This window comes from Mobula birostris, chromosome 6 (assembly GCF_030028105.1).
Source record: "Mobula birostris isolate sMobBir1 chromosome 6, sMobBir1.hap1, whole genome shotgun sequence".
Classification (NCBI taxonomy): Eukaryota; Metazoa; Chordata; class Chondrichthyes; order Myliobatiformes; family Myliobatidae; genus Mobula; species Mobula birostris.
Window position 1 is genome coordinate 197,261,988 of NC_092375.1, and position 21,899 is coordinate 197,283,886.

The window sequence follows — 21,899 nt, forward strand, 5'->3', positions numbered from 1 at the left end:
GGTAGGAATGAGCCCGAGTTTGGGCTCGGGATCGGGATTACGGTTTCATCAGCACTGGTGTTCGCACGCCGACTGAGGGACAATTACCGTGAGCAGCCGACACACTGTGGCCACGCAGTCCCGGTCTCAGCCCCACGGGCCGTCACCGAGCCCCCAGGAGTGAGCGAAGGTGACCGCGCCATTTCCATACCGTACGCGCGGTCCTGTGGCCTTCACGGGTGGCTGGGTCTCTCGGTGGTGCGGTTCTCTGGGTATACAGGCAGCCATGGATGATGCTTCCGACTTTTTCTGGAAGTGCATGCGCAGGAAATTAGATCTTGCAAGCACTGACAAGCTCCTGGTATCTAAATCCAAGGAACAAAAATATAGGCTGAAGTTAATCTCGGATGAAGAGCCTTCCAGTCAGTGAAAAAGTCAATTAGTTCTAGAAACATAGAAAACCTACAGCACAATACAGCCCCTTCGGTCCATAAAGCTGTGCCGAACTTGTCCCTACCTTAGAACTACCTAGGCTTACCATAGCCTTCTATTTTTCTAAGCTCCATGTAGCCATCCAGGAGTCTATCGTTTCCGCCTCCACCACCGTTGCCGGCAGCCCATTCCACGCGCTCACCACTCTCTGCGTAAAAAAAAACACAACTTACCTCTGACATTCTCTGTACCTACTTCCAAGCACCTTGAAAATGTGCCCTCTCATGCTAAGCCATTTCAGCCTTGGGAAAAGGCCTCTGACTATCCACATGATCAATGCCTCTCATTACCTTGTACACCTCTGTCAGGTCACCTCTCATCCTCCATTGCTCCAAGGAGAAAAAGTAGAGTTCACTCAACCTATTCTCATAAGGTATGCTCCCCAGTCCAGGCAACATCTTTGTAAATCTCCTCTGCACCCTTTCTATGGTTTCCACGTCCTACCAGTAGTGAGGCGACCAGAATTGAGCACAGTACTCCAAGTGGGGTCTGACCAGGGTCCTATATAGCTGCAACATTACCTCTGGGCTCTTAAACTCAATCCGACGACTGAGGAAGGCCAATGTACTGTGTTATGTAACCCTAGGGTTCATATTTTCTGTGGACTGTCACTTTAAAACGTCGGGAGAATGAGACTGACTTTTGGACACTGTTTGAGCTGCTCCAGAGAGAGAGCTGGAGTTATTTGATGGGCAATCGATGTTGTGGTTTCTCTGCAGCTTGTTTTGATTATGCAAGGACACACAGACACACACAGTTAGAGTCAAGATGGATTTGGTCAATGGAAGACACCAGTGAGTCGGTTGCTGGTTTAAACTTTCAGCAGCCCAAAAGGGGTGAGTTGGGATCGATCCTGAGTATTGATAAATGACTCTCACAAGTGTTCAGCAACTGGAACAAGTTTGCAGGAAGAGAAGAAAGGAGAGATAGGTTTGAAACAGAAGAAACCTAGTGACAAAGAGATCACTGTTTGGACTCTCTAAGTAGCCCATGAGGGTGAGTTTGTTTTCATTCGACTACAAAAGTGTGATTGTCACTTAGTTAATCCACAGGAGTGAGTTCTCTGGTGAGGGAAAACCTTTGTGAATACCACATGTGTATCTACCCCTTGTTTGGGTGTGGTAGTTCACTGAAGAAAGGCACCCCTGTGGCAAATCACTGTTGGAGTTATTTCATATGTCTTGGAACTGGATAAGTGGCTATCACGTTGTGTGTTTGGGGGTAACCTTGTGTAATCTACTGGTGTGTCGACCCTTGCCTGGTTGGTGGTTCCCTTGAAGAGGGTCCCCTTTGTGATGAGCTGCTGTTGGTGATAATCCATACCTGGATTCGGTTTGAGTATCCTGTGGCCACCACTTTGGGATGACCTGCAGCTGAATTTGGGTGTGGTACCACTTGTGTTGAAAGGGTATTCGTTGACGATCACATTCGGTGATATTTCATGTGTGGAGTGGAATACCTTCGGAGATAAACCTACTACTATTGTTATCTTGTATTGCTGGCGTAGAATATCGACGTAATTGCCTTCTCACAACATTTGCCTTTGGATTATAAGCATCTCTCTCTCCAACACTACTCAACTCAGTAACACAAACCAAACAGACTTCATTTACCCATCATCGTAAGACTGTATCCATTACCTCCTAAGCTTGAAGAAGCTTGGCTTTTATATTTCCACACTTATGAGGAGGAGAAGATGGCAGCGCGACGCAGCTTGCGCGGCCACTCCGGTGAATGATATCTGTAATCTGTCAAGTAGGGTACCGTGCACAATCCTGATTTGATGGAGACAGACGTGAGAGAAGGGAGGAACATCTGGAGAAACTTCTGAAATGCCTTTTTTGCTGCCGCTGGTACTGTGTGATCCAGAATCTCCGTAGGGGAAGGCCCCGAATCCTCGGCTTTGCTTGTTGCTCAGTGGCTGGGATGGGGTCGGAGCGCTCGGCAGAGATGGTGCTCAATGCTCGGTGTCAAAGGGCTGGTCAGAGGCTCGAAGTTTTCGGATGGACTCAGTGTCAGCTGGGGTCGGGTGCTTCCAATGCATCAACAGTTGTCGGTGCCTGGCGGTTTATGGCAGAGAGAGTTTCTCTCTTCTGCCGCCTGCTATCGGGGACTATCGGGAGTCGATCGGAGCCTTGAGACTTTTTTTTTACCGTGGCCATGGACTGCTCTTTACCAAATTATGCTATTGCTTTGCACTGCTGTAACTATATGTTATAATTATGTGGTCTTGTCAGTGTTAGTCTGTTTGTTTTTTTTTTGTGATATCACTCTGAGGAACATTGTATCATTTCTTAATGCATGCATGCATTTCTAAATGACAATAAACGAGGACTGAGTGTCCTCATAATCTAAACTAATATATGCATGAACTTTGCTAACCTGTTTAATTTATCGGATTTTTATGTTACTGTATTGCGTAGTTACTAATAGAATAGCTTTAGTTAACAGCAATACCAGACTCCAGCTGTTCCATTTCTGCTGGTTCTTTAACCCGTTACGGGGTACGTAACAACTGTATGCCTTCTTAACCACAGAATCAATCTGCTTAGCAGCTTTGAGTGTCCTGTGGACTCGGACCCCAAGATCCCTCTGATCCTCCACACTGCCAAGAGTCTTGCCATTAATGCTATATTATGCCATCATATCTGACCTTCCAAAATGAACCACTTCACACTTATCTGGGTTGAACTCCATCTGCCACTTCTCAGTCCAGTTTTGCATCCTATCGATGTCCTGCTGTAACCTCTGACAGCCCTCCACACTGTCCACAACACCCCCAACCTTTGTGTCATCAGCAAATTTACTAACTCATCCCTCTACTTCCTCATCTGGGTCATTTATAAAAATTACAAAGAGTAGAGGTCCCAGAAAAGATCCCTGAGGCACACCACTGGTCACTGGGCTCAATGGAGAATATGACCCAGCTACAACAAATCTTTGGCTTCTGTGGGCAAAACAATGTCCCCTTGGATCCCATGCCTCCTTACTTTCTCAATAAGCCTTGCATGGGGTACCTTATCAAATGCCTGCTAATATCCATATACACTATATCTACGGCTCTACTTTCAATGTATTTAGTCACATCCTCAAAAATTTCAAAAGCACGACCTGCCTTTGACAAAGCCATGCTGACTATTCCTAATCATATTATGCCTCTCCAAATGTTCATAAATCCTGCCTCTCAGGATTTTCTCCAGCAACTTACCAACCACTGAAGTAAGACTCACTAGTCTATAATTTCCTGGGCTATCCCTACTCCCTTTCTTGAATAAGGGAACAACATCTGCAACCCTCCAATCCTCCGCAACCTCTTCCGTCCACATTGATAATGCAAAGATCATCGCCAGAGGCTCAGCAATCACCTCCCTCTCTTCCCACAGCAGCCTGGGGTATATCCCATCCGGTCCCAGTGACTTATCCAACTTGATGCTTTCCAAAAGCTCCAACACATCCTCTTTGTTAATATCTACATGCTCCAGCTTTTCAGTCCGCTGCAAGTCATCCCTACAATTGCCAAGATCCTTTTCCGTAGTGAATACTGAAGCAAAGTATTCATTAAGTACCTCTGCCATCTCCTCTGGTTCCGTACACACTTTTCCACTGTTACACTTGATTGGTCCTATTCCCTTATGTCTTATCCTCTTGCTCTTCTCATGTCCCCTTCTCGCTCTCCTAATTTAATTCTTAAGCTCCTTCCTACTAGCCTTATAATCTTCTAGATCTCTATCAATACCTAGTTTTTTAAACCTTTCGTAAGCTTTTCTTCTTGACTAGATTTACAACAGCCTTTGTACACCACGGTTCCTGTACCCTACCATCCTTTCCCTATCTCATTGGAACGTACCGATGCAAAGCCCTGTGCAAATATCCACTGAACATTTGCCACATTTCTTCCGTACATTTGCTTGAGAACATCTTATTTTACAATTTATGCTTCCAAGTTCCTGCCTGATAACCTTATATTTCCCATTACTCCAATTAAATACTTTCCTAACCTGTCTGTTCTTATCGCTGTCCAATGCTATGGTAAAGGAGATAGAATTGTGATCACTATCTCCAAAATGCTCTCCCACTGAGAGATCTGACACCTGACCAGGTTCATTTCCCAATACCAGACCAAGTACAGCCTCTTCTCTTGTCGGCTTATCTACATATTGGGTCAATAAACCTTCCTGAACACACCTAACAAACTCTACCCCATCTAAACCCCTCACTCTAGGGAGATGCCAATCAATATTTGGGAAATTAAAATCTCCCACCATGACTTCCGTTATCATTACACCTTTCCAGAATCTGTCTCCCTATCTGCTCGCTATCCCTGTTACTATTGGGTGTCTATAAAAAGCACCCAGTAGAATTATTGACTCCTTCCTGTTTGTTATTTCCACCCACAGAGACTCTGTAGACAAACCCTGCATGTTTTCCTCCTTTTCTGCAACAGTGACACTATCTCTGATCAACAGTGCCACACCCCCACCTCTTTTGCCTCCCTCCTGGTCCTTTCTGAAACACCTGAAGCCTGCCATTTGAAGTAACCATTCCTGCGCCTGAGCCATCCAAGTCTCTGTAATGGCCACAACATCATACCTCCAAGTACTGATCCACACTCTAAGCTCATCCGCTTTGTTCATAATACTCATTGCATTAAAATAGACACATCAGAATCCATTGGTCTGAACGCGTCCCTTCTCTATCATCTGCCTACCCTCCCTCTCCCACGTCTCCAATCTTTCTCTATTTGTGAGCCAACCACCTCCTTCTCCGTCTCTTCAGTTTGGTTCCCACCCCCCAGCAACCCTAGTTGAAAGTGTCCCCAGTATCTTTAGCGAACCTCCCCGCCAGGATATTGGTCCCCTTGGGATTCTAGTGCAACCCGTCCTTTTTGTACAGATCACACCTACCCCAACAGAGGTCCCAATGATCCAGAAATGTGACTCCCTGCCCCCTGCTGCAATCCCTCAGCCACGCATTTATCCTCCACCTCACTTGATTCCTATACTCCCTGTCACGTGGCACAGGCAGTAATCCCGAGATGACTACCTTTGTGGTCCTGCTTCTCAACTTCCTTCCTAACTCCCTGTAGTCTGTTTTCAGGACCTCCTCCCTTTTCCTGCCTATGTCGTTGGTACCAATATGTGCCACGATCTCTGGCTGTTCTCCTTCCCACTTCAGGATATCCTGAACGCGATTAGAAATATCCCGGACCCTGGCACCTGAGAGGCAAACTACCATCTGCGTTTCTTTCCTGAGTCCACAGAATCGCCTACCTGAACCCCTAACTGTTGAGTCCCCTATCACTACTGCCTTCTTCCTTTCCCTACCCTTCTGAGCCACAGGGCCGGATTCTGTGCCAGAGGCATGGCCACTGTTGCTTCCCCCAGGTAGGCCAGTTCCCCCCCCCCCCCCAAACAGTATTCCAACAGGACTACTTATTGTCAAGGGGCACAGCCACAGGGGTGCTTTCTAGCCTCTGACTCCTGCCCTTCCCTCTCCTGACTGTTATCCACTTATAACCATATAACAATTACAGCACGGAAACAGGCCATCTCGGCCCTTCTAGTCCGTGCCGAACTCTTACTCTCACCTAGTCCCACCGACCTGCACTCACCCCATAACCCTCCATTCCCTTCCTGTCCATATATCTATCCAATTTAACTTTAAACGACAACATAGCACCTGCCTCAACCACTTCTGCTGGAAGCTCATTCCACACAGCTGTTATATTTTCTCTGACAAGCAATGCAACACCTTCCCCTCTTGCCCCTCCTATCACACCTGAAGCAACAAAGTCCTTGAATATTTTGTAACACCCCTCCTGCAACCACGTTTCACTAATATCTACAACATCATATTTCCAGGTACCAATCCATGCTCTAAGCTCAAACACCTTTCTTACAATGCTCCTCCCATTAAAATAGATGCATTTAAGAAACCCTTCACCTCTTACTCTCTTTTTATCCTTAATGGAGCAAACAGCTTTGTTATCTTTTTCTTCCTTGTCCCCTACATCTTTGGTCTGAGTGCTCCTGATCTCTGTCCCCTGCCTATCCTCCCTCACACACTGTCTGCTAGCTTTCTGTATTTGTGAACTAACCTCCTCTCTCCTAGTCTCTTTAATTTGATTCCCACCCCGCAACCACTCCAGATAAGTCACCTCAGTAGCCCTCACAAATCTCCCCGCCAGGATATTGGTTCCCCCTAGGATTCAAGTGTAACCCGTCCTTTTTATACAGGTCACACCTGTGCCAAAAGAGGTCCCAATGATCCAAAAACTTGAATCTCTACTCCCTGCTCCAATCCCTCAGCCACGCATTTATCCTCCACCTCATTGCATTCCTACTCTCACTGTCGCATAGCACAGGCAGTAATCCCGAGATTACTACCTTTGCGGTCCTTTTTCTCAACTCCCTTCCTAACTACCTATATCCTGCTTTCAGGACCTCTCCCCTTTTCCTCCCTATGACATTGGTATCTATATGTACCACGACCTCTGGCTCCTCTCCCTCCCTCTTCAGGATATCTTGGACGCAATCAGAAATATCCCAGACCCTGGCACCAGGGAGGCAAAATACCATCCGGGTCTCTGGACTACGTCCACAGAATCATCTATCGACCCCCTTACTATCGAGTCCCCTATTACTACTGCCCTCCTCTTCCTTTCCCTACCCTTCTGAGCTACAGGGCCGGACTCTGTGCCAGAGGAACGGCCACTGTTGCTTCCCCCAGGTAAGCTGTCCCCCCCCAACAGTACTCAAACAGGAGTGCTTATTGTCAAGAGGCACAGCCGCCGGGGTACTCTCTAGTACCTGACTCTTCCCCTTCCCCCTCCTAATGGTGACCCACTTGTCTGCCTCCCATGGCCCCGGTGTGACCACCTGCCTGTAACTCCTCTCAACTCCTCACTCTCCCTGACCAGACGAATGTCATCGAGCTGCAGCTCCAGTTCCCTAACATGGTCTCTTAGGAGCTGCATCTTGGCCACCTGGCGCAGATGTGGATGTCCGGGAGGCTTGGAGACTCCAGGACCTCCCACATCCGACACCGAGAACAACAAACTGCCTTCACACTCATACTGCCCCTCTCCTCAAATAACAACAAAAAATGAATGCCAAACCCTCTTCACCTCGCCCATTTCTGCCTAAGCCTGTTGAGCCGAAGCCCTTAAGCCTTCACTCTGCTCCCGGCTCACTCCGCTGCCCGCAAACTACGCTGCCTGCTGTATGAGACTCTGGTCCTTTTAAATCTTCCGTGCTTCACTGCCTGATGTCACACACCTGCGCAGTCCCGCCTCTCTGAACGCCGATGAGAAAAAAATGAAAAATTCAAAAATGGCTTCCTCCACACTCTCACTCCGATTCTCAGACTTCTTTCTCCGAATTACACCCGAATCAGGATTTCTGTCCTTTTAAATCCTCCGCGCTTCACTGCTCGATGTCACACGTCTGCGCAGTCCCGCCCCTCTGAACGCCGATGGGAAAATAAACAAAAAATTCAAAAATGGCTTCCTCCGCGCTCCCGCTCCGATTCTCAGACTTCCTTCTCCACTTATCTGTCTCCCTAGGCCCCGGTGTGACTACTTGCCTATAACTCCTCTATCACCTCCTCACTCTCCCTGACCAGACGAAGGTCATCCAGCTGCATCTCCAGTTCCCTAACTCGGCCCCTAAGGAGCTGCAGCTCGACGCACCTGGCGCAGATGTGGCTGTCCAGGAGGCTGGGAGTCTCCCAGACTTCCCACATCTGACACCGAGCACAGAACACTGGTTTCACACACATTCTTCCTGTCTGTATTGTACACAGATAACGTACCTTGTCTCGACCCATTATTACCGAAGTCCTGTTGAGCCAAAGCCTCCCTACTCTGTCTCCCTCTACTCCACTGCCTGCTCCTCTGATGCCCGCTCTATAAAGCAGTCTCCTTTTAAACTCTTCTCGCTGTTCTCATTCGTTGACGTCCACACATTTGTGCAGTCGTGCCCCAATCAAACCGCTGAAGAAATAACTCTCCTTTTAAACTCTTCTCGCTGTTCTTACTGGCTGACGTCCACACATATGCACAGATGCGCCCTAGTCAAATTGCTGAACAAATAACTGTCTCCTTTTAAACTCTTCTTGCTGTTATCACTGGCTGACGTCCACGCGCTTGCGCAGTGAAGCCCCGCTGAAACCGCTGAAGAAATAACATTCTAAACAATTCCAATTCATTGCACAGCACCCAATCCAGAATAACTGATCCCCTAGGGAACTCAACCACGAGCTGCTCATAGGCAGTTCAGAAATTCCCCCTCTTGGGATCCAACACCAATCTACTTTTATCCTGGGTAACAAGCGACCTGTAGTTTTCACATCACAAGATTGCCATACAATGAGAAAGATTATTGTCCTCCCCTTCATACTCATTGGTATTACCCTCGATGAGTTCAACACTATCAATCACTGTGGGGAGGGGGTCAGAGTAACTAAAAAGACTGCAAAAGCAGCCATATATTATAACAAGCTCTTTGTAGCACTGTGAGAAATTACCAGAACCTGAAACATGGAACCACCACTACCCAAGTTGGTGCTTTCTTCTCACTGCTGCTATCAAGAAGGTGGTACAGGAGCCTCAGGACTAACCCCACCGGGTTCAGGAAGAGTTAGTACCTTTCAACCATCAGACTGTTGAACCAGAGGGGATAACTTCACTTGACCTATCATTGATCTGTTCCCACAACTTATGCACTCACTTCCAAGGACTCTTCATCTTATGTTCTTCTTGGCATTTATTGCTTATTTATTTATTATTATTAATTTTTCTTTTTGTAATTGCACAGTTTGTTGTCATTTGCACACTGGTTGAATGGCTTGTTGATGTGGTCTTTCTTTAATTCTATTATGGTAATTGGATTTATTGAGTATGCCCACAAGAAAACGAATCTCAGGATTGTATATGGTGATATATATGTACTTTGATAACAAATTTACTTTGAACTTTTGAACTTTTAAATAATACTAATGGAGAGAGACAAACTGAGCCAAGTCACAGACTGATGACTGGCAGAAATGGCCTGTTCTGGTACAGACAGAAAAAGCAGAATGTGACGTCAGTCTGGATGCCTGATCCATGCCCAGTTGCTTCTGCATCTTGTGTTTAACCTTGCTGTAACAATGTGATGTCAGAACTCACCATAGAGACTACAATAGTATCTGAAATGTTGATTCTCACCTATTGATGTCTTTTGTAAATCTTTTTACAGGTTAGAAATGACAAAGAATTTGTGTATGAGAATTTCAAATACAACGACGCGTCAGTTTTGCTGTCTCTGTCCAGATATTTAAGGATTAACCAGATATTTCTTCAGAGGTCCTCCGTTGGCCTGGGTCCACCGTAGATGTTGCAACCCAGCTGTCACACGATACACAAGCCGGGGCGGTTCGATACGGAGAGCAGGCTGTTGCCGATGTAGCAGGCTCCCCTTCTCCACAGAGCCGATGAACCCAAAGGAACGACAGAGAGCGATACAGTTTGGCAGTGGATGTGTCACAGGATTTGCCAGTCACCATTGAACTCCAACTAGTACTGCCTGAGGGACTCCAGCTCCAGGTTTTTCCTCGTGGTTTATTTCTGAAGCCTTCCCCGTGCAAGGCAGTGGACGTTTTGAGACCAGTTTTCTTTCTCGATGAGTTTCCAACCACAGTTTGACGAGCCCCATCTGCCCGTAGGGACAGGTTTTAAGGTGCCAGTAACTTGCCTTTGTCCCTTCTGCTGTCAGTAGAAACAGCTCCACTCTCTACGTCTGAAATCTGACATGATGAATTGCCAGAGAATTAATAACAAGGAGACATAATCCACCTTCTGTCAGTGTGGGAAGAGATTCACTCACTCTGCTGACCTGCAGACACACCAATAAATTCAGGAGGGAGAGAAACCATTCAACTGTTCTGTGTGTGGGAAAAGATTCACTCGACCACCTGATTGGCTGACACACCAGCAATTTCACCCTCAGGAGAAGCCATTCATCTCCTCCGAATCCAGGAAGGGGTTCACTCAGTCATCCTACTTACAGACACACCAGTCAGTTCACACTAGGGAGATGCCGTTTATCTGCTCAGACTGTGGGAAGGAATTTCCTCAGCCATCTCAACTGAAGGTACATCAGCGAGTTCACACTGGGGAGAGGCCATTCATTTGCTCTAAATGTGGGAAGGGATTCACTCAGTCATCCCACCTACAGACACACCAGTCGGTTCACACTAGGGAGATACCGTTTATCTGCTCAGACTGTGGGAAGGGATTTTCTCGGTCATCTCAACTGAAGGTACATCAGCGAGTTCACACTGGGGAGAGGCCATTCACTTGCTCTGAATGTGGGAGGGGATTCACTCAGTCATCCCACCTACAGACACACCAGCGAGTTCACGCAGGGGAGAGGCCGTTCACCTGTTCTGTGTGTGGGAAGAGATTCACTCAGTCATCCCACCTACAAACACACCAGTCGGTTCACACTGGGGAGAAACCATTCACATGCTCAGACTGTGGGAAGGGATTTTCTCGGTCATCTCAACTGAAACTACATCAGCGAGTTCACACTGGGGAGAAGCCATTCACCTGCTCAGACTGTGGGAAGGGATTCACTCAGTCATCCCACCTACAAATACATCAGCGAGTTCACACTGGAGAGAGGCCTTTTACTTGTTCAGAATGTGGGAAGGGATTCACTCAGCTGTGCAATCTCCATGCACACCATTTAGTTCATACTGGGGAGAAACCATTCACCTGCTCAGACTGTGGGAAGGGATTTACTCAATCATCTCTACTACTGGCACACAAGTCAGTTCACACCGGGGAAAGTCCATTCACCTGCTCTGAATGTGGGAAGGGATTCACTCAGTCTTCTAACCTACAAACACACCAGCGAGTTCACACGGGAGAGAGGCCTTTCAGCTGTTCTGTGTGTGGAAAGAAATTCACTCAGTTATGCAACCTGCAGACACACCAGTCAGTTCACACTGGGGAGAGGCCATTCATCTGCTCAGACTGTGGGAAGGGATTCCTTCGGTCATTTCAACTGACGGCACATCAGCGAGTTCACACTGGTGAGAGGCCATTCACTTGCTCTGAATGTGGGAAGGGATTCACTCTTTCAATTCATCTGAAGGAACATCATAAAGTTCACACAGGAGAGATGCCATTCACCTGCTCAGACTGTGGGAAGAGATTCACTCGGTCATCCCACCTGCAGGCACACCAGCGAGTTCACACTGGGGAGAGACCGTTCACCTGCTCAGACTGTGGGAGGGGATTCATTCGGTCATCTCAACTGAACGAACATCAGCGAGTTCACACTGGAGAGAGGCCGTTCACCTGTTCTGAATGTGGAAAGGGATTTACTCGGTTATCCCACCTGCAGACACACCAGCGAGTTCACACTGGGGAGAAGCCATTCATCTGCTCAGACTGTGGAAAGGGATTTTCTCAGTCATCTCAACTGAATGAACACCAGCGAGTTCACACTGGGGAGAGACCGTTCACCTGCTCTGACTGTGGAAAAGGATTCATTCAGTCATCTCACCTACAGACACACCAGTCAGTTCACACTGGGGAGAAGCCATTCATCTGCTCAGACTGTGGGAAGGGATTTTCTCAGTCATCTCAACTGAAGGTACATCAGCGAATTCACACTGGGGAGAGGCCTTTCATCTGCTCTGAATGTGGGAAGGGATTTACTCAGTCATCCAACCTTGTGACGCATTACCGAGTTCACACTGGGGAAAAGGTTTAACTATCACTGTTGCTGAATCCAGGGGCAAGTTCAAAAGTGACTTTTGGTGTTGAACCTTGCTGCTCATCATACCCAGTTCTGCTCCTTGGTCACTGGACATGGGAGGAATTTCTTCCCTTAATGGAGCAGGAGTTTAATATTCTGGATCTGTGACAAAGAAATCAGTTCTACTTTAAAATCTGTCTTAGGTACCTAGTGAATTTAAGCACATCAGGTGGACAGTAGGGAGTCTCTGCCTGTCTTTCTGTTCCACGACAATCGATGACTGCTGTTTACCCCTCATTCACCCTGTGGTGATGGGTTCCAAACAGTCACCAATCTGTGGGCAAGGAGGTTTCCCCTGAATTTCCTGCTTGACTTTCTACAGACTGAAGAAGGTGATGAGTTGACTGCAGTTATGTCTGACATGTGCTTTGTCCCTCGAATCTCTGGGTCGAGGAAGATTAACATTGGTGGTTGAGGGTGGGGTGGGGACAAGGTAAAAAATGACAGAGTAGCAGCATTTGTAAGGCTGACTGACAGAGAAAAAAAATAAGTTGACTCTGACTGTTGATGTACTGCCTGAGTCAGTGGTGGAGGCAGATACACTAGTGAAGTTTAAGAGACTATTAGACAGGTATATGGAGGAATTTAAGGTGGGGGGTTATATGGGAGGCAGGGTTTGAGGGTCGGCACAACATTGTGGGCCGAAGGGTCTGTAATGTGCTGTACTCTATGTTCTATGTGCTATTACTGCAAGTCAAGTGCACAGGTGCTGAGAGTCCAAAGATTGTCAAAAGCTGCGCATCCATTCAGTGGACAAAAGGCTCCGAGAATGGGTGCACTGGACCTCCCAGGCACAACTGAGATCTTGTTACCTAAACCTAAGGATTGGGACTCCCGACAGAAAATATAGTTCCCAGTTTATCTCACATGAAAAACTTATAATGTATCTTTCAGATAAGTGGATACATGATTTCCTAATAATTGAAGTGAAGCATTGAGATCTGGTCTGATGGCCAGAACTAGCTGATGTCTATACCTAATGGAAATAGTTGAGACAGAGGCCTGAAAGAAAGAACTGTGTTCAATTTCCAGTTAATTAAAATGTCAGTTAGGCTGCACAGGACAAACAAACTCCTTGCATAGGTTTTGGTTCTTTAGTGAATCACCTTTGCTGAATGTCACCTGGTTCTGGATCCTTCCACCAAGTGATTTCATTGTTTCTTCTTTTCTATGTGAGTGTGTAAGTCAACCATCACATTTGATGCATCCAGTTGTAAATTGAAGAGTGACTGTTGGTGTCAGATTTGGAATTATTGTTGCTGTTCATCAGGCCTGGAACTGAACCCTGGTCTCTGAGTACAGGAGGGGTTTGTTCTGATGACATTAGCCTCTAACTAGACTGGAGTTATATATTGTGGATCTGTCATAAGTAAATGAGTTCTATTTTAAATTTTGTGTGACTCCTCAGCATACTCAATCAACAGTAGAGAGGCCATTCTGTCACTCTGGTTCCTGCCAGTGTTCCTGTTCCAACTCTTCCCATCACCCTGTAGTTCTTTGCTCTATTCTGTTCACTCAGCTTCCCCTAAAATGCATCCCCTATAGTGACAGGTACTGAATGCTCACCACTCTTGATAAAGTGACGTCACTGATCAACTGGTCTCTGACAATTTGCACTTGTTTTTCTTTCAAACTTTATTCACCTGTGCACAAGGGCAACAGTCTAGCCCATCATCAATCTGCTCAGAGTGATCAATTTTATATCAATATTAACCAGTTGAAATCTTGTGCATCTTCTAATGTCTTAATTACATACATAGAACACTTATCATGATATATTCTTACAGGTTGTAATGAACAACAAAACTAAATGCAATTTACACAAAATGCTGGAGGAACTCAGCAAGTTAGGCAGCATCTGAGGAGTGGAATAAGCAATCGACTTTTCAGGCTGAGGCCCTTCATCACCCGCTCTCTAAGTCTCTGTATTCCTCCTTCCTCCCCTAATCCTCTTCCCATCTTAAGATCACCCCTTTACCCCCAGCCTCTGGTCAACCCTCTCACCAGTTCATCCACACTCCACTCCTCTGCCCCTTTGCTGGGTTGCTCACTTTTCTCTCCCGGTTTCTTGGCTCTACCCATTATCCCCAATGTCTCTGACACATTTTTACCACCACCTCTCTTCACTGGATCGCTCTCTTACATCCTCCCCCATCTACCAGTCAATTCGCTCCCTGCTCAATTTGGGTGTCCCCTTTCCCTTCCCCATTCCCTCTATTCTCTACTTCTAGGCCACTCCCTTCCACCAACCCCCACAACTTCCATCACTGGATCACTCCTACCCTTTTACATCCCCACTAGCTCTTGTCTCTAGGTTACTCCCCTTCTCACCTCAATGCCCGTATCAGACTTTGCCACTAGTTTAAGTTCAAATTTAATTGTCATTCAACCATACATCAATACAGCCAAACGAAGCAGTTTTACTCGGGAGTCAAGTTGCAATATAATACCAATAGTCACACATATCACAAGGTACATATAAGATATCAATAAAATACAGTCCCACAAATAATAGTCCAAGACCCTGAGACCATAAACGGTGTAGAAGTGTGCAGTTGAACACAATATAGTTTGTAGTTTGCTGAGTGACGCTGGGGGCAGCTTTGACTGACACCTCTCTCTTTGGTGCCTGCAAACAGGTGACATCACAGCTTGAGGTCTAGTCCTTGCTATGAGCATGGCTATGCAGCTCCCCTGCTGTTCGCCAGTAAACCAGCGAATTGGACTACAGTATTCCATGTTAATATTCAGCAGGGGGTTGCAATCTCAATATAATGACTTGTTGTTAGACTGCACTCCCACTCCAATGCCTCTCTGTCACAGGCAGCATCACAATCCGCAGCAAGTCCAACTCCTTCATTTTCTCTGACAACAAACGACTCGCTGATGGAGTAGATCTCTGTACTTTTAAGTTCTTAATGTTCAGCAGGATCTTGTGGTCATAAAAAATACAATTTAAAAAAGACACCTTTTGCCACCTCCTGCCACTCCACTCCCACCCACCCCCCCGATCCTACTGTCTGAGGGGCATCCTCTTCTCAATTCCCTGGCTGTGCCCCCATTACCCCATCTCTGGGCTGCCCCTCCACTCGCATCTCTTGGTTGCTCCCTTTCCTCCATCTCTGTGTGGCCCCTTGCTTACCTGCATCCTCTGTGGTTCCCCCTTCCTATTCTCTCTCTGGGACACCTCTTTCCCAACACATCTCGGGGGTACCCATTCTTTGCCTCCACATTCTCCTCTGGGGCACCCCCACTTCCCCATGCCATCCGCACAAATAATTTGTCTCTGGGGCAAACCCTTTACCTCCCACTTCCCCACGCTGTCCTCACAAATCATTTGTCTCTGGGGCACCCCATTTCCCCTCACCCCTCCTCCACCCATTCTCCCATCCTATCCGTCACTCAGATGCCTGTTTTCCCCTTCTACCCCACCCATGTTTGGGATGCCCCTTTGCACCCCCACGTTTGGTATACCTCCATCTCTCCCCCCCCCCCCACCATCCATGTGCCACAGCTTCCAGCCCTTCGTTCATGGAACACCCTCTTCACCATCCTCCTGTTCCTGACATGGCACATATCCCCGTCACTCCATTTCTGAGACACCCCCTTCCTCCTTTCCCCTTTCCCCTCTTCTAGCTAACTTCCTCTCTGTTTCCCTGCACCTCCATTTCCTCCCACCCTATTTAGTCTCCTACCCTTTGTCTCTGAAATGGCCCCCTATCCTCCATCCCGAGACACGAGACACTAGAATACTACATCACAGTACAGGCCCTTCGGTCCTCGATGTTGTGCCGACCCATGTATTCCTTAAAAAAACATACTAAACCCGCACTACCCTGTAACCCTCTATTTTTCTTTCATCTATGTGTCTGTCCAAGGGGCTCTTAAATACCCCGAATGTTTTAGCCTCCACCACCATCCCTGGCAAGTCATTCCAGGCACCCACAACCCTCTGTGTAAAAAAAACTTACCCCTGATGTCTCCCCTAAACTTCCCTCCCTTAACTTTGTACATATTCCCTCTGGTGTTTGCTATTAGTGCCCTGGGAAACAGGTCCTGGCTATCCACCCTATCTATGCTTCTCATAATCTTGTACACCTTTATCAAGTCTCCTCTCATCCTTCTACACTCCAAAGAGAAAAGTCCCAGCTCTGCTAACCTTTCCTCATAAGACTTGTTTTCCAATCCAGGCAACATCCTGGTAAATCTCTGCACCCTCTCCATAGCTTCCACATCCTTCCTATAATGAGGTGACCAGAACTGAACACAATACTCTAAGTGTGGTCTCACCAGAGATTTGTAGAGTTGCAACATGACCTCTCTACTCTTGAACTCGATCCTGCTATTAATGAAGCCCGGCATCCCATTGGCCTTCTTAACTATCCTATCAACCTGTGCAGCGACCTTGAGGGCTGTATGGATTTGAATCCCAAGGTACCTCTGTTCATCCACACTCTTAAATAACCGACCATTAACCCTGTACTCAGCATTCTGGTTTGTCCTTCCAAAATGCATCACCTCACACTTATCCAGACTGAACTCCATCTGCCACTTTTCTGCCCAACTCTGCAACCTGTCTATAACCTCTTGTAACCTTCGACAACCTACAGCTCTATCCACAACTCCTCCAATCTTTGTGTCATCCGCAAACTTACTCACCCATCCTTCTGCCTCCTCATCCAGGTCATTTATAAAAATCACAAAGAGCAGGGATCCCAGGACAGATCCTTGTGGCACTCCACTAGTCACCAACCTCCAGGCAGAGTACTTTCCTTCCACTATTACCCTCGGCTTTCTTCCTTTTAGCTAGTTTTTTTTTATCCAAGCCAGTTTTTTTATCCAAACAGCCAAGGTTCCACTGATCCCAGACCTCATGACTTTCTGGATAAGTCTCTCGTGGGGGACCTTGTCAAATGCCTTGCTAAAATCCATGTAGACCACATCTACTGCCCAACCCCCATCAATTTCTTTTGTTACCTCTTTAAAAAACTCAATTAGGCTTGTAAGGCACGACCTCCCTTCACAAAGCTATGTTGACTATCCTTGAGTAGACTGTACTTCTCCAAATGCTGGTAGATCCTATTCTTAAGAATCCTTTCCAATAGTTTGCAGACCACCAACGTAAGACTTAAGTCTATAGTTCCCAGGATTCTCCCGATTACCTTTTTTAAACAAGGGAACTACATTTGCCATTCTCCAATCCTCTGGCACCTGCCCTGCAGCCAAAGAGGATTCAAAGATAATAGCTACTGCTCCAGTGATCTCTTCTCTCACTTCCCACAGCAACCTGGGATATATCATGTCAGGTCCCAAGGACTTAACAATCTTGATGTTTTTAAGAAGATGCAACACTTCTTCCTTAATCTCCACATTGTCCAGCACACAGGCCTGTCCAGCACACAGGCCTCGACCTCACCCTGATCAGGGTCCTTTTCACTTGTGAATACTGAAGCAAAGTATTCATTCAGGACCTCCCCAACCTCCTCTGCCTCCAGGCACATGTTGCCTTCTTTATCGTTTAGCGGCTCCACCTTCATTCTCGTCATCCTTCTGTTCTTCACGTACGCATAGAATGCCTTGGGCTTCTCCTTAATCCTACATGCCAAGGCCTTCTCATGCCCCCTTCGAGCTCTCTTAAGTCCTTTCTTAAACTCCTTCTTGGCTACCCTATATTTCTCATGAGTCCCTCCTGCTTCCTGCTTCTTATATCTAACATATGCTTCCTTCTTCCTCTTGGTGAGTTGCCTCACTTGTTTCGTCAGCCACAGTTCCCTTTTCCTACCATTTTTTCCTTATCTCAGTGGGACAAACCTATCCTGAACCCGGCACAAGTGGTCCCTAAACTTCCTCCACATTACTTCTGTGCTTTCACCCTTGAACATCTGTTTCCAATTTACTCTCGCTAGTTCCTGCCTCATCCCTTCATAGTTAGCCCTTCCCCAGTTATGCACGTTCCCATTTTGTCTGTTTTTATCCTTTTCCATAGCTATGCTGAAGCTAAGGGAGTTGTGGTCACTCTCACCAAGATGTTCCTCCACCAAGAGGTCTGCCACCTGACCAGGTTCATTACCCAGAACTAGATCCAGTATTGCCTCTCCTCTCATTGGCCGATCCACATACTGTGTCAGGAATCCTTCTTGAACACACCTGACAAATTCAGCCCCATCTATCCCCCTTGCAGTCAGGAGGTGCCAGTCAATATGAGGGAAGTTGAAATCACCCATAACTACAACCCTGTATTTCCTGCACCTTTCTAAAATCTGCCTGCTTACCTGCTCCTCGGTGTCCCGAGGGCTATTTGGGGGCCTATAGACTACTCCCAGCACAGTGATTGATCCCCTCCTATTTCTGACTTCCACCCACACTGACTCAGTAGACACTCCCTCTGCAGTGTCCTCCCTTTCTATAGCCATGGTACTATCCCTGACCAGTAACGATACTCTCCCCCCCCCCACCTTTTCTACCTCCCATCCTATTCCTTTTAAAACACCAAAACCCCAGTACCTGCATCAGCCAATCCTGCCCTTCCTCCAGCCAAGTTTCACAACATCGTAATTCCACGTACTGATCTTGATTCCTAATACTCCTAGCATTGAAATAGATACATTTCAACCCCTCTAACTGGCTACAGTTATGTTTTGTCCCCTGCCTGTCCTTCCTCACCAAATCAGGAACAAAGGTAATGAACTGAGAGCTTGTATACATACATGGAATTATGATGTAGTGGCCATTACAGAGACTTGGCTGGCACCAGGGCAGTAATGGATTCTCAATATTCCTGGATTTCAGTGCTTTAAAAGGGATAGAGAGGGCGGAAAAAGGGGAGGAGGGGTGGCATTACTGGTCAGGGATACTATTACAGCTACAGAAAGGGTGGGTAATGTAGCAGGATCCTCTTTTGAGTCAATATGGGTGGAAGTCAGGAACAGGAAGGGAGCAGTTGCTCTACTGGGAGTATTCTATAGGCCCCCTGGTAGCAGCAGAAATACAGAGGAGCAGATTGGGAGGCAGATTTTGGAAAGGTGCAGAAATAACAGGGTTGTTATCATGGGTGACTTTAACTTCCCTAATATTGATTGGCACCTGATTAGTTCCAAGCGTTTAGATGGGGCAGAATTTGTTAAGTGTGTCCAGGATGGATTCCTGTCACAGTATGTGGACAGGCCGACCAGGGGGAATGCCATACTAGATCTAGTACTAGGTAATGAACCAGGTCAGGTCACAGATTTCTCAGTGGGTGAGCATCTGGGGGACAGTGACCACCGCTCCCTGGCCTTTATAATTATCATGGAAAAGGATAGAATCAAAGAGGACAGGAAAATTTTTAATTGGGGAAAGGCAAATTATGAAGCCATAAGGCTAGAACTTGCGGGTGTGAATTGGGATGATGTTTGTGCAGGGAAATGTACTATGGACATGTGGTCGATGTTTAGAGATCTCTTGCGGAATATAAGGGATAAATTTGTCCCGGTGAGTAAGATAAAGAATGGTAGGGTGAAGGAAGCATGGGTGACAAGTGAGGTGGAAAATCTAGTCAGGAGGAAGAAGGCAGCATACATGAGGTTTAGGAAGCAAGGATCAGATGGGTCTATTGAGGAATATAGGGAAGCAAGAAAGGAGCATAAGAAGGGGCTGAGAAGATCAAGAAGGGGGCATAAGAAGGTCTTGGTGAGTAGGGTAAAGGAAAACCCCAAGGCATTCTTCAATTATGTGAAGAAAAAAAGGATGACAGGAGTGAAGGTAGGACCGATTAGTGATAAAGGTGGGAAGATGTGCCTGGAGGCTATGGAAGTGAGCGAGGTCCTCCATGAATACTTCTGTTTGGTATTCACCAATGAGAGGGAACTTGATGATGGTGAGGACAATATGAGTGAGGTTGATGTTCTGGAGCATGCTGATATTAAGGGAGAGGATGAGGTGGAGTTGTTAAAATACATTAGGACAGATAAGTCCCCGGGGCCTGACGAAATATTCCCCAGGCTGCTCCACAAAGTGAGAGAAGAGATTGCTGAGCCTCTGGCTAGGATCTGTTTGTCCATGGGAATGGTACCGGAGGATTGGAGGGAGGCGAATGTTGTTCCCTTGTTCAAAAAAGGTAGTACAGATAGTCCGGGTAATTATAGACCAGTGAGCCTTACGTCTGTGGTGGGAAAGCTGTTGGAAAAGATTCTTAGAGATAGGATCTATAGGCATTTAGAGAACAATGGTCTGATCAGGGAAAGTCAGCATGGCTTTGTGAAGGGCAGATCATGTCTAACAAGCCTGATAGAGTTCTTTGAGGAGGTGACCAGGCATATAGATGAGGGTGGTGCAGTGGATGTGATCTATATGGATTTTAGTAAGGCATTTGACAAGGTTCCATACGGTAGGCTTATTCAGAAAGTTAGAAGGCATGGGATCCAGGGAAGTTTGGCCAGGTGGATTCAGAATTGGCTTGCCTGCAGAAGGCAGAGGGTGGTGGTGGAGGGAGTACATTCAGATTGGAAGATTGTGACTAGTGGTGTCCTACAAGGATCTGTTCTGGGACCTCTACTTTTTGTGATTTTTGTTAACAACCTGGATGTGGGGGTAGAAGGGTGGGTTGACAAGTTTGCAGACGACACAAAGGTTGGTGGTGGTGTAGATAGTGTAGAGGATTGTCAAAGATTACAGAGAGACATTGATAGGATGCAGAAGTGAGCTGAGAAGTGGCAGATGGAGTTCAACCCGGAGAAGTGTGAGGTGGTACACTTTGGAAGGACAAACTCCAAGGCAGAGTACAAAGTAAATGGCAGGATACTTGGTAGTGTGGAGGAGCAGAGGGATCTCGGGGTACATGTCCACAGATCCCTGAAAGTTGCCTCACAGGTGGATAGGGTAGTTAAGAAAGCTTATGGGGTGTTAGCTTTCATAAGTCAAGGGATAGAGTTTAAGAGTCGCGATGTAATGATGCAGCTCTGTAATACTCTGGTTAGGCCACACTTGGAGTATTGTGTCCAGTTCTGGTCACCTCACTATAGGAAGGATGTGGAAGCATTGGAAAGGGTACAGAGGAGATTTACCAGGATGCTGCCTGGTTTAGAAAGTATGCATTATGATCAGAGATTAAGGGAGCTAGGGCTTTACTCTTTGGAGAGAAGGAGGATGAGAGGAGACATGATAGAGGTGTACAAGATAATAAGAGGAATAGATAGAGTGGATAGCCAGTGCCTCTTCCCCAGGGCACCACTGCTCAATACAAGAGGACATGGCTTTATGGTAAGGGGTGGGAAGTTCAAGGAGGATATTAGAAGGAGGTTTTTTACTCAGAGAGTAGTTGGTGCGTGGAATGCACTGCCTGAGTCAGTGGTGGAGGCAGATACAGTAGTGAAGTTTAAGAGACTACTAGAGAGGTATATGGAGGAATCTAAGGTGGGGGATTATATGGGAGGCAGGGTTTGAGGGTCGGCACAACATTGTGGGCCGAAGGGCCTGTACTGTGCTGTACTATTCTATGTTCTATGTAACTCAGAACACATTGCATCATGGCCTTGTCCTTCTACCCTAATCTCTGCACTCACATTCTGATTCCCACCCCCCTGCCAAACTAGTTTAAATCCTCCCCAACAGCTCCAGCAAACCTGCCCGCCAGGATATTGG

At 46.8% G+C, this 21,899-nt stretch overlaps 2 protein-coding genes across 3 annotated transcripts in view; both read left to right on the plus strand.

Annotated features, from left to right (window-relative positions):
* The window catches only part of LOC140199685 (rab3 GTPase-activating protein catalytic subunit-like), a 71,570-nt gene that overhangs the window by 63 nt on the left and 49,608 nt on the right, over nt 1-21,899 (plus strand). The window lies entirely within an intron of this gene.
* LOC140199684 (uncharacterized) lies at nt 7-13,654 on the plus strand. 2 transcript variants are annotated; one of them, XM_072262163.1, is made up of 2 exons: nt 7-169; nt 9,711-13,654. In XM_072262163.1, the coding sequence occupies exon 2, from the start codon at nt 10,548-10,550 to the stop codon at nt 12,234-12,236; it is 1,689 nt and encodes a 562-aa protein (XP_072118264.1). In that variant the 5' UTR covers nt 7-169; nt 9,711-10,547; the 3' UTR covers nt 12,237-13,654. The 2 variants fall into 2 exon arrangements, with proteins under 2 accessions (XP_072118264.1, XP_072118265.1); XM_072262164.1 differs by lacking the exon at nt 7-169 and adding an exon at nt 1,446-1,467.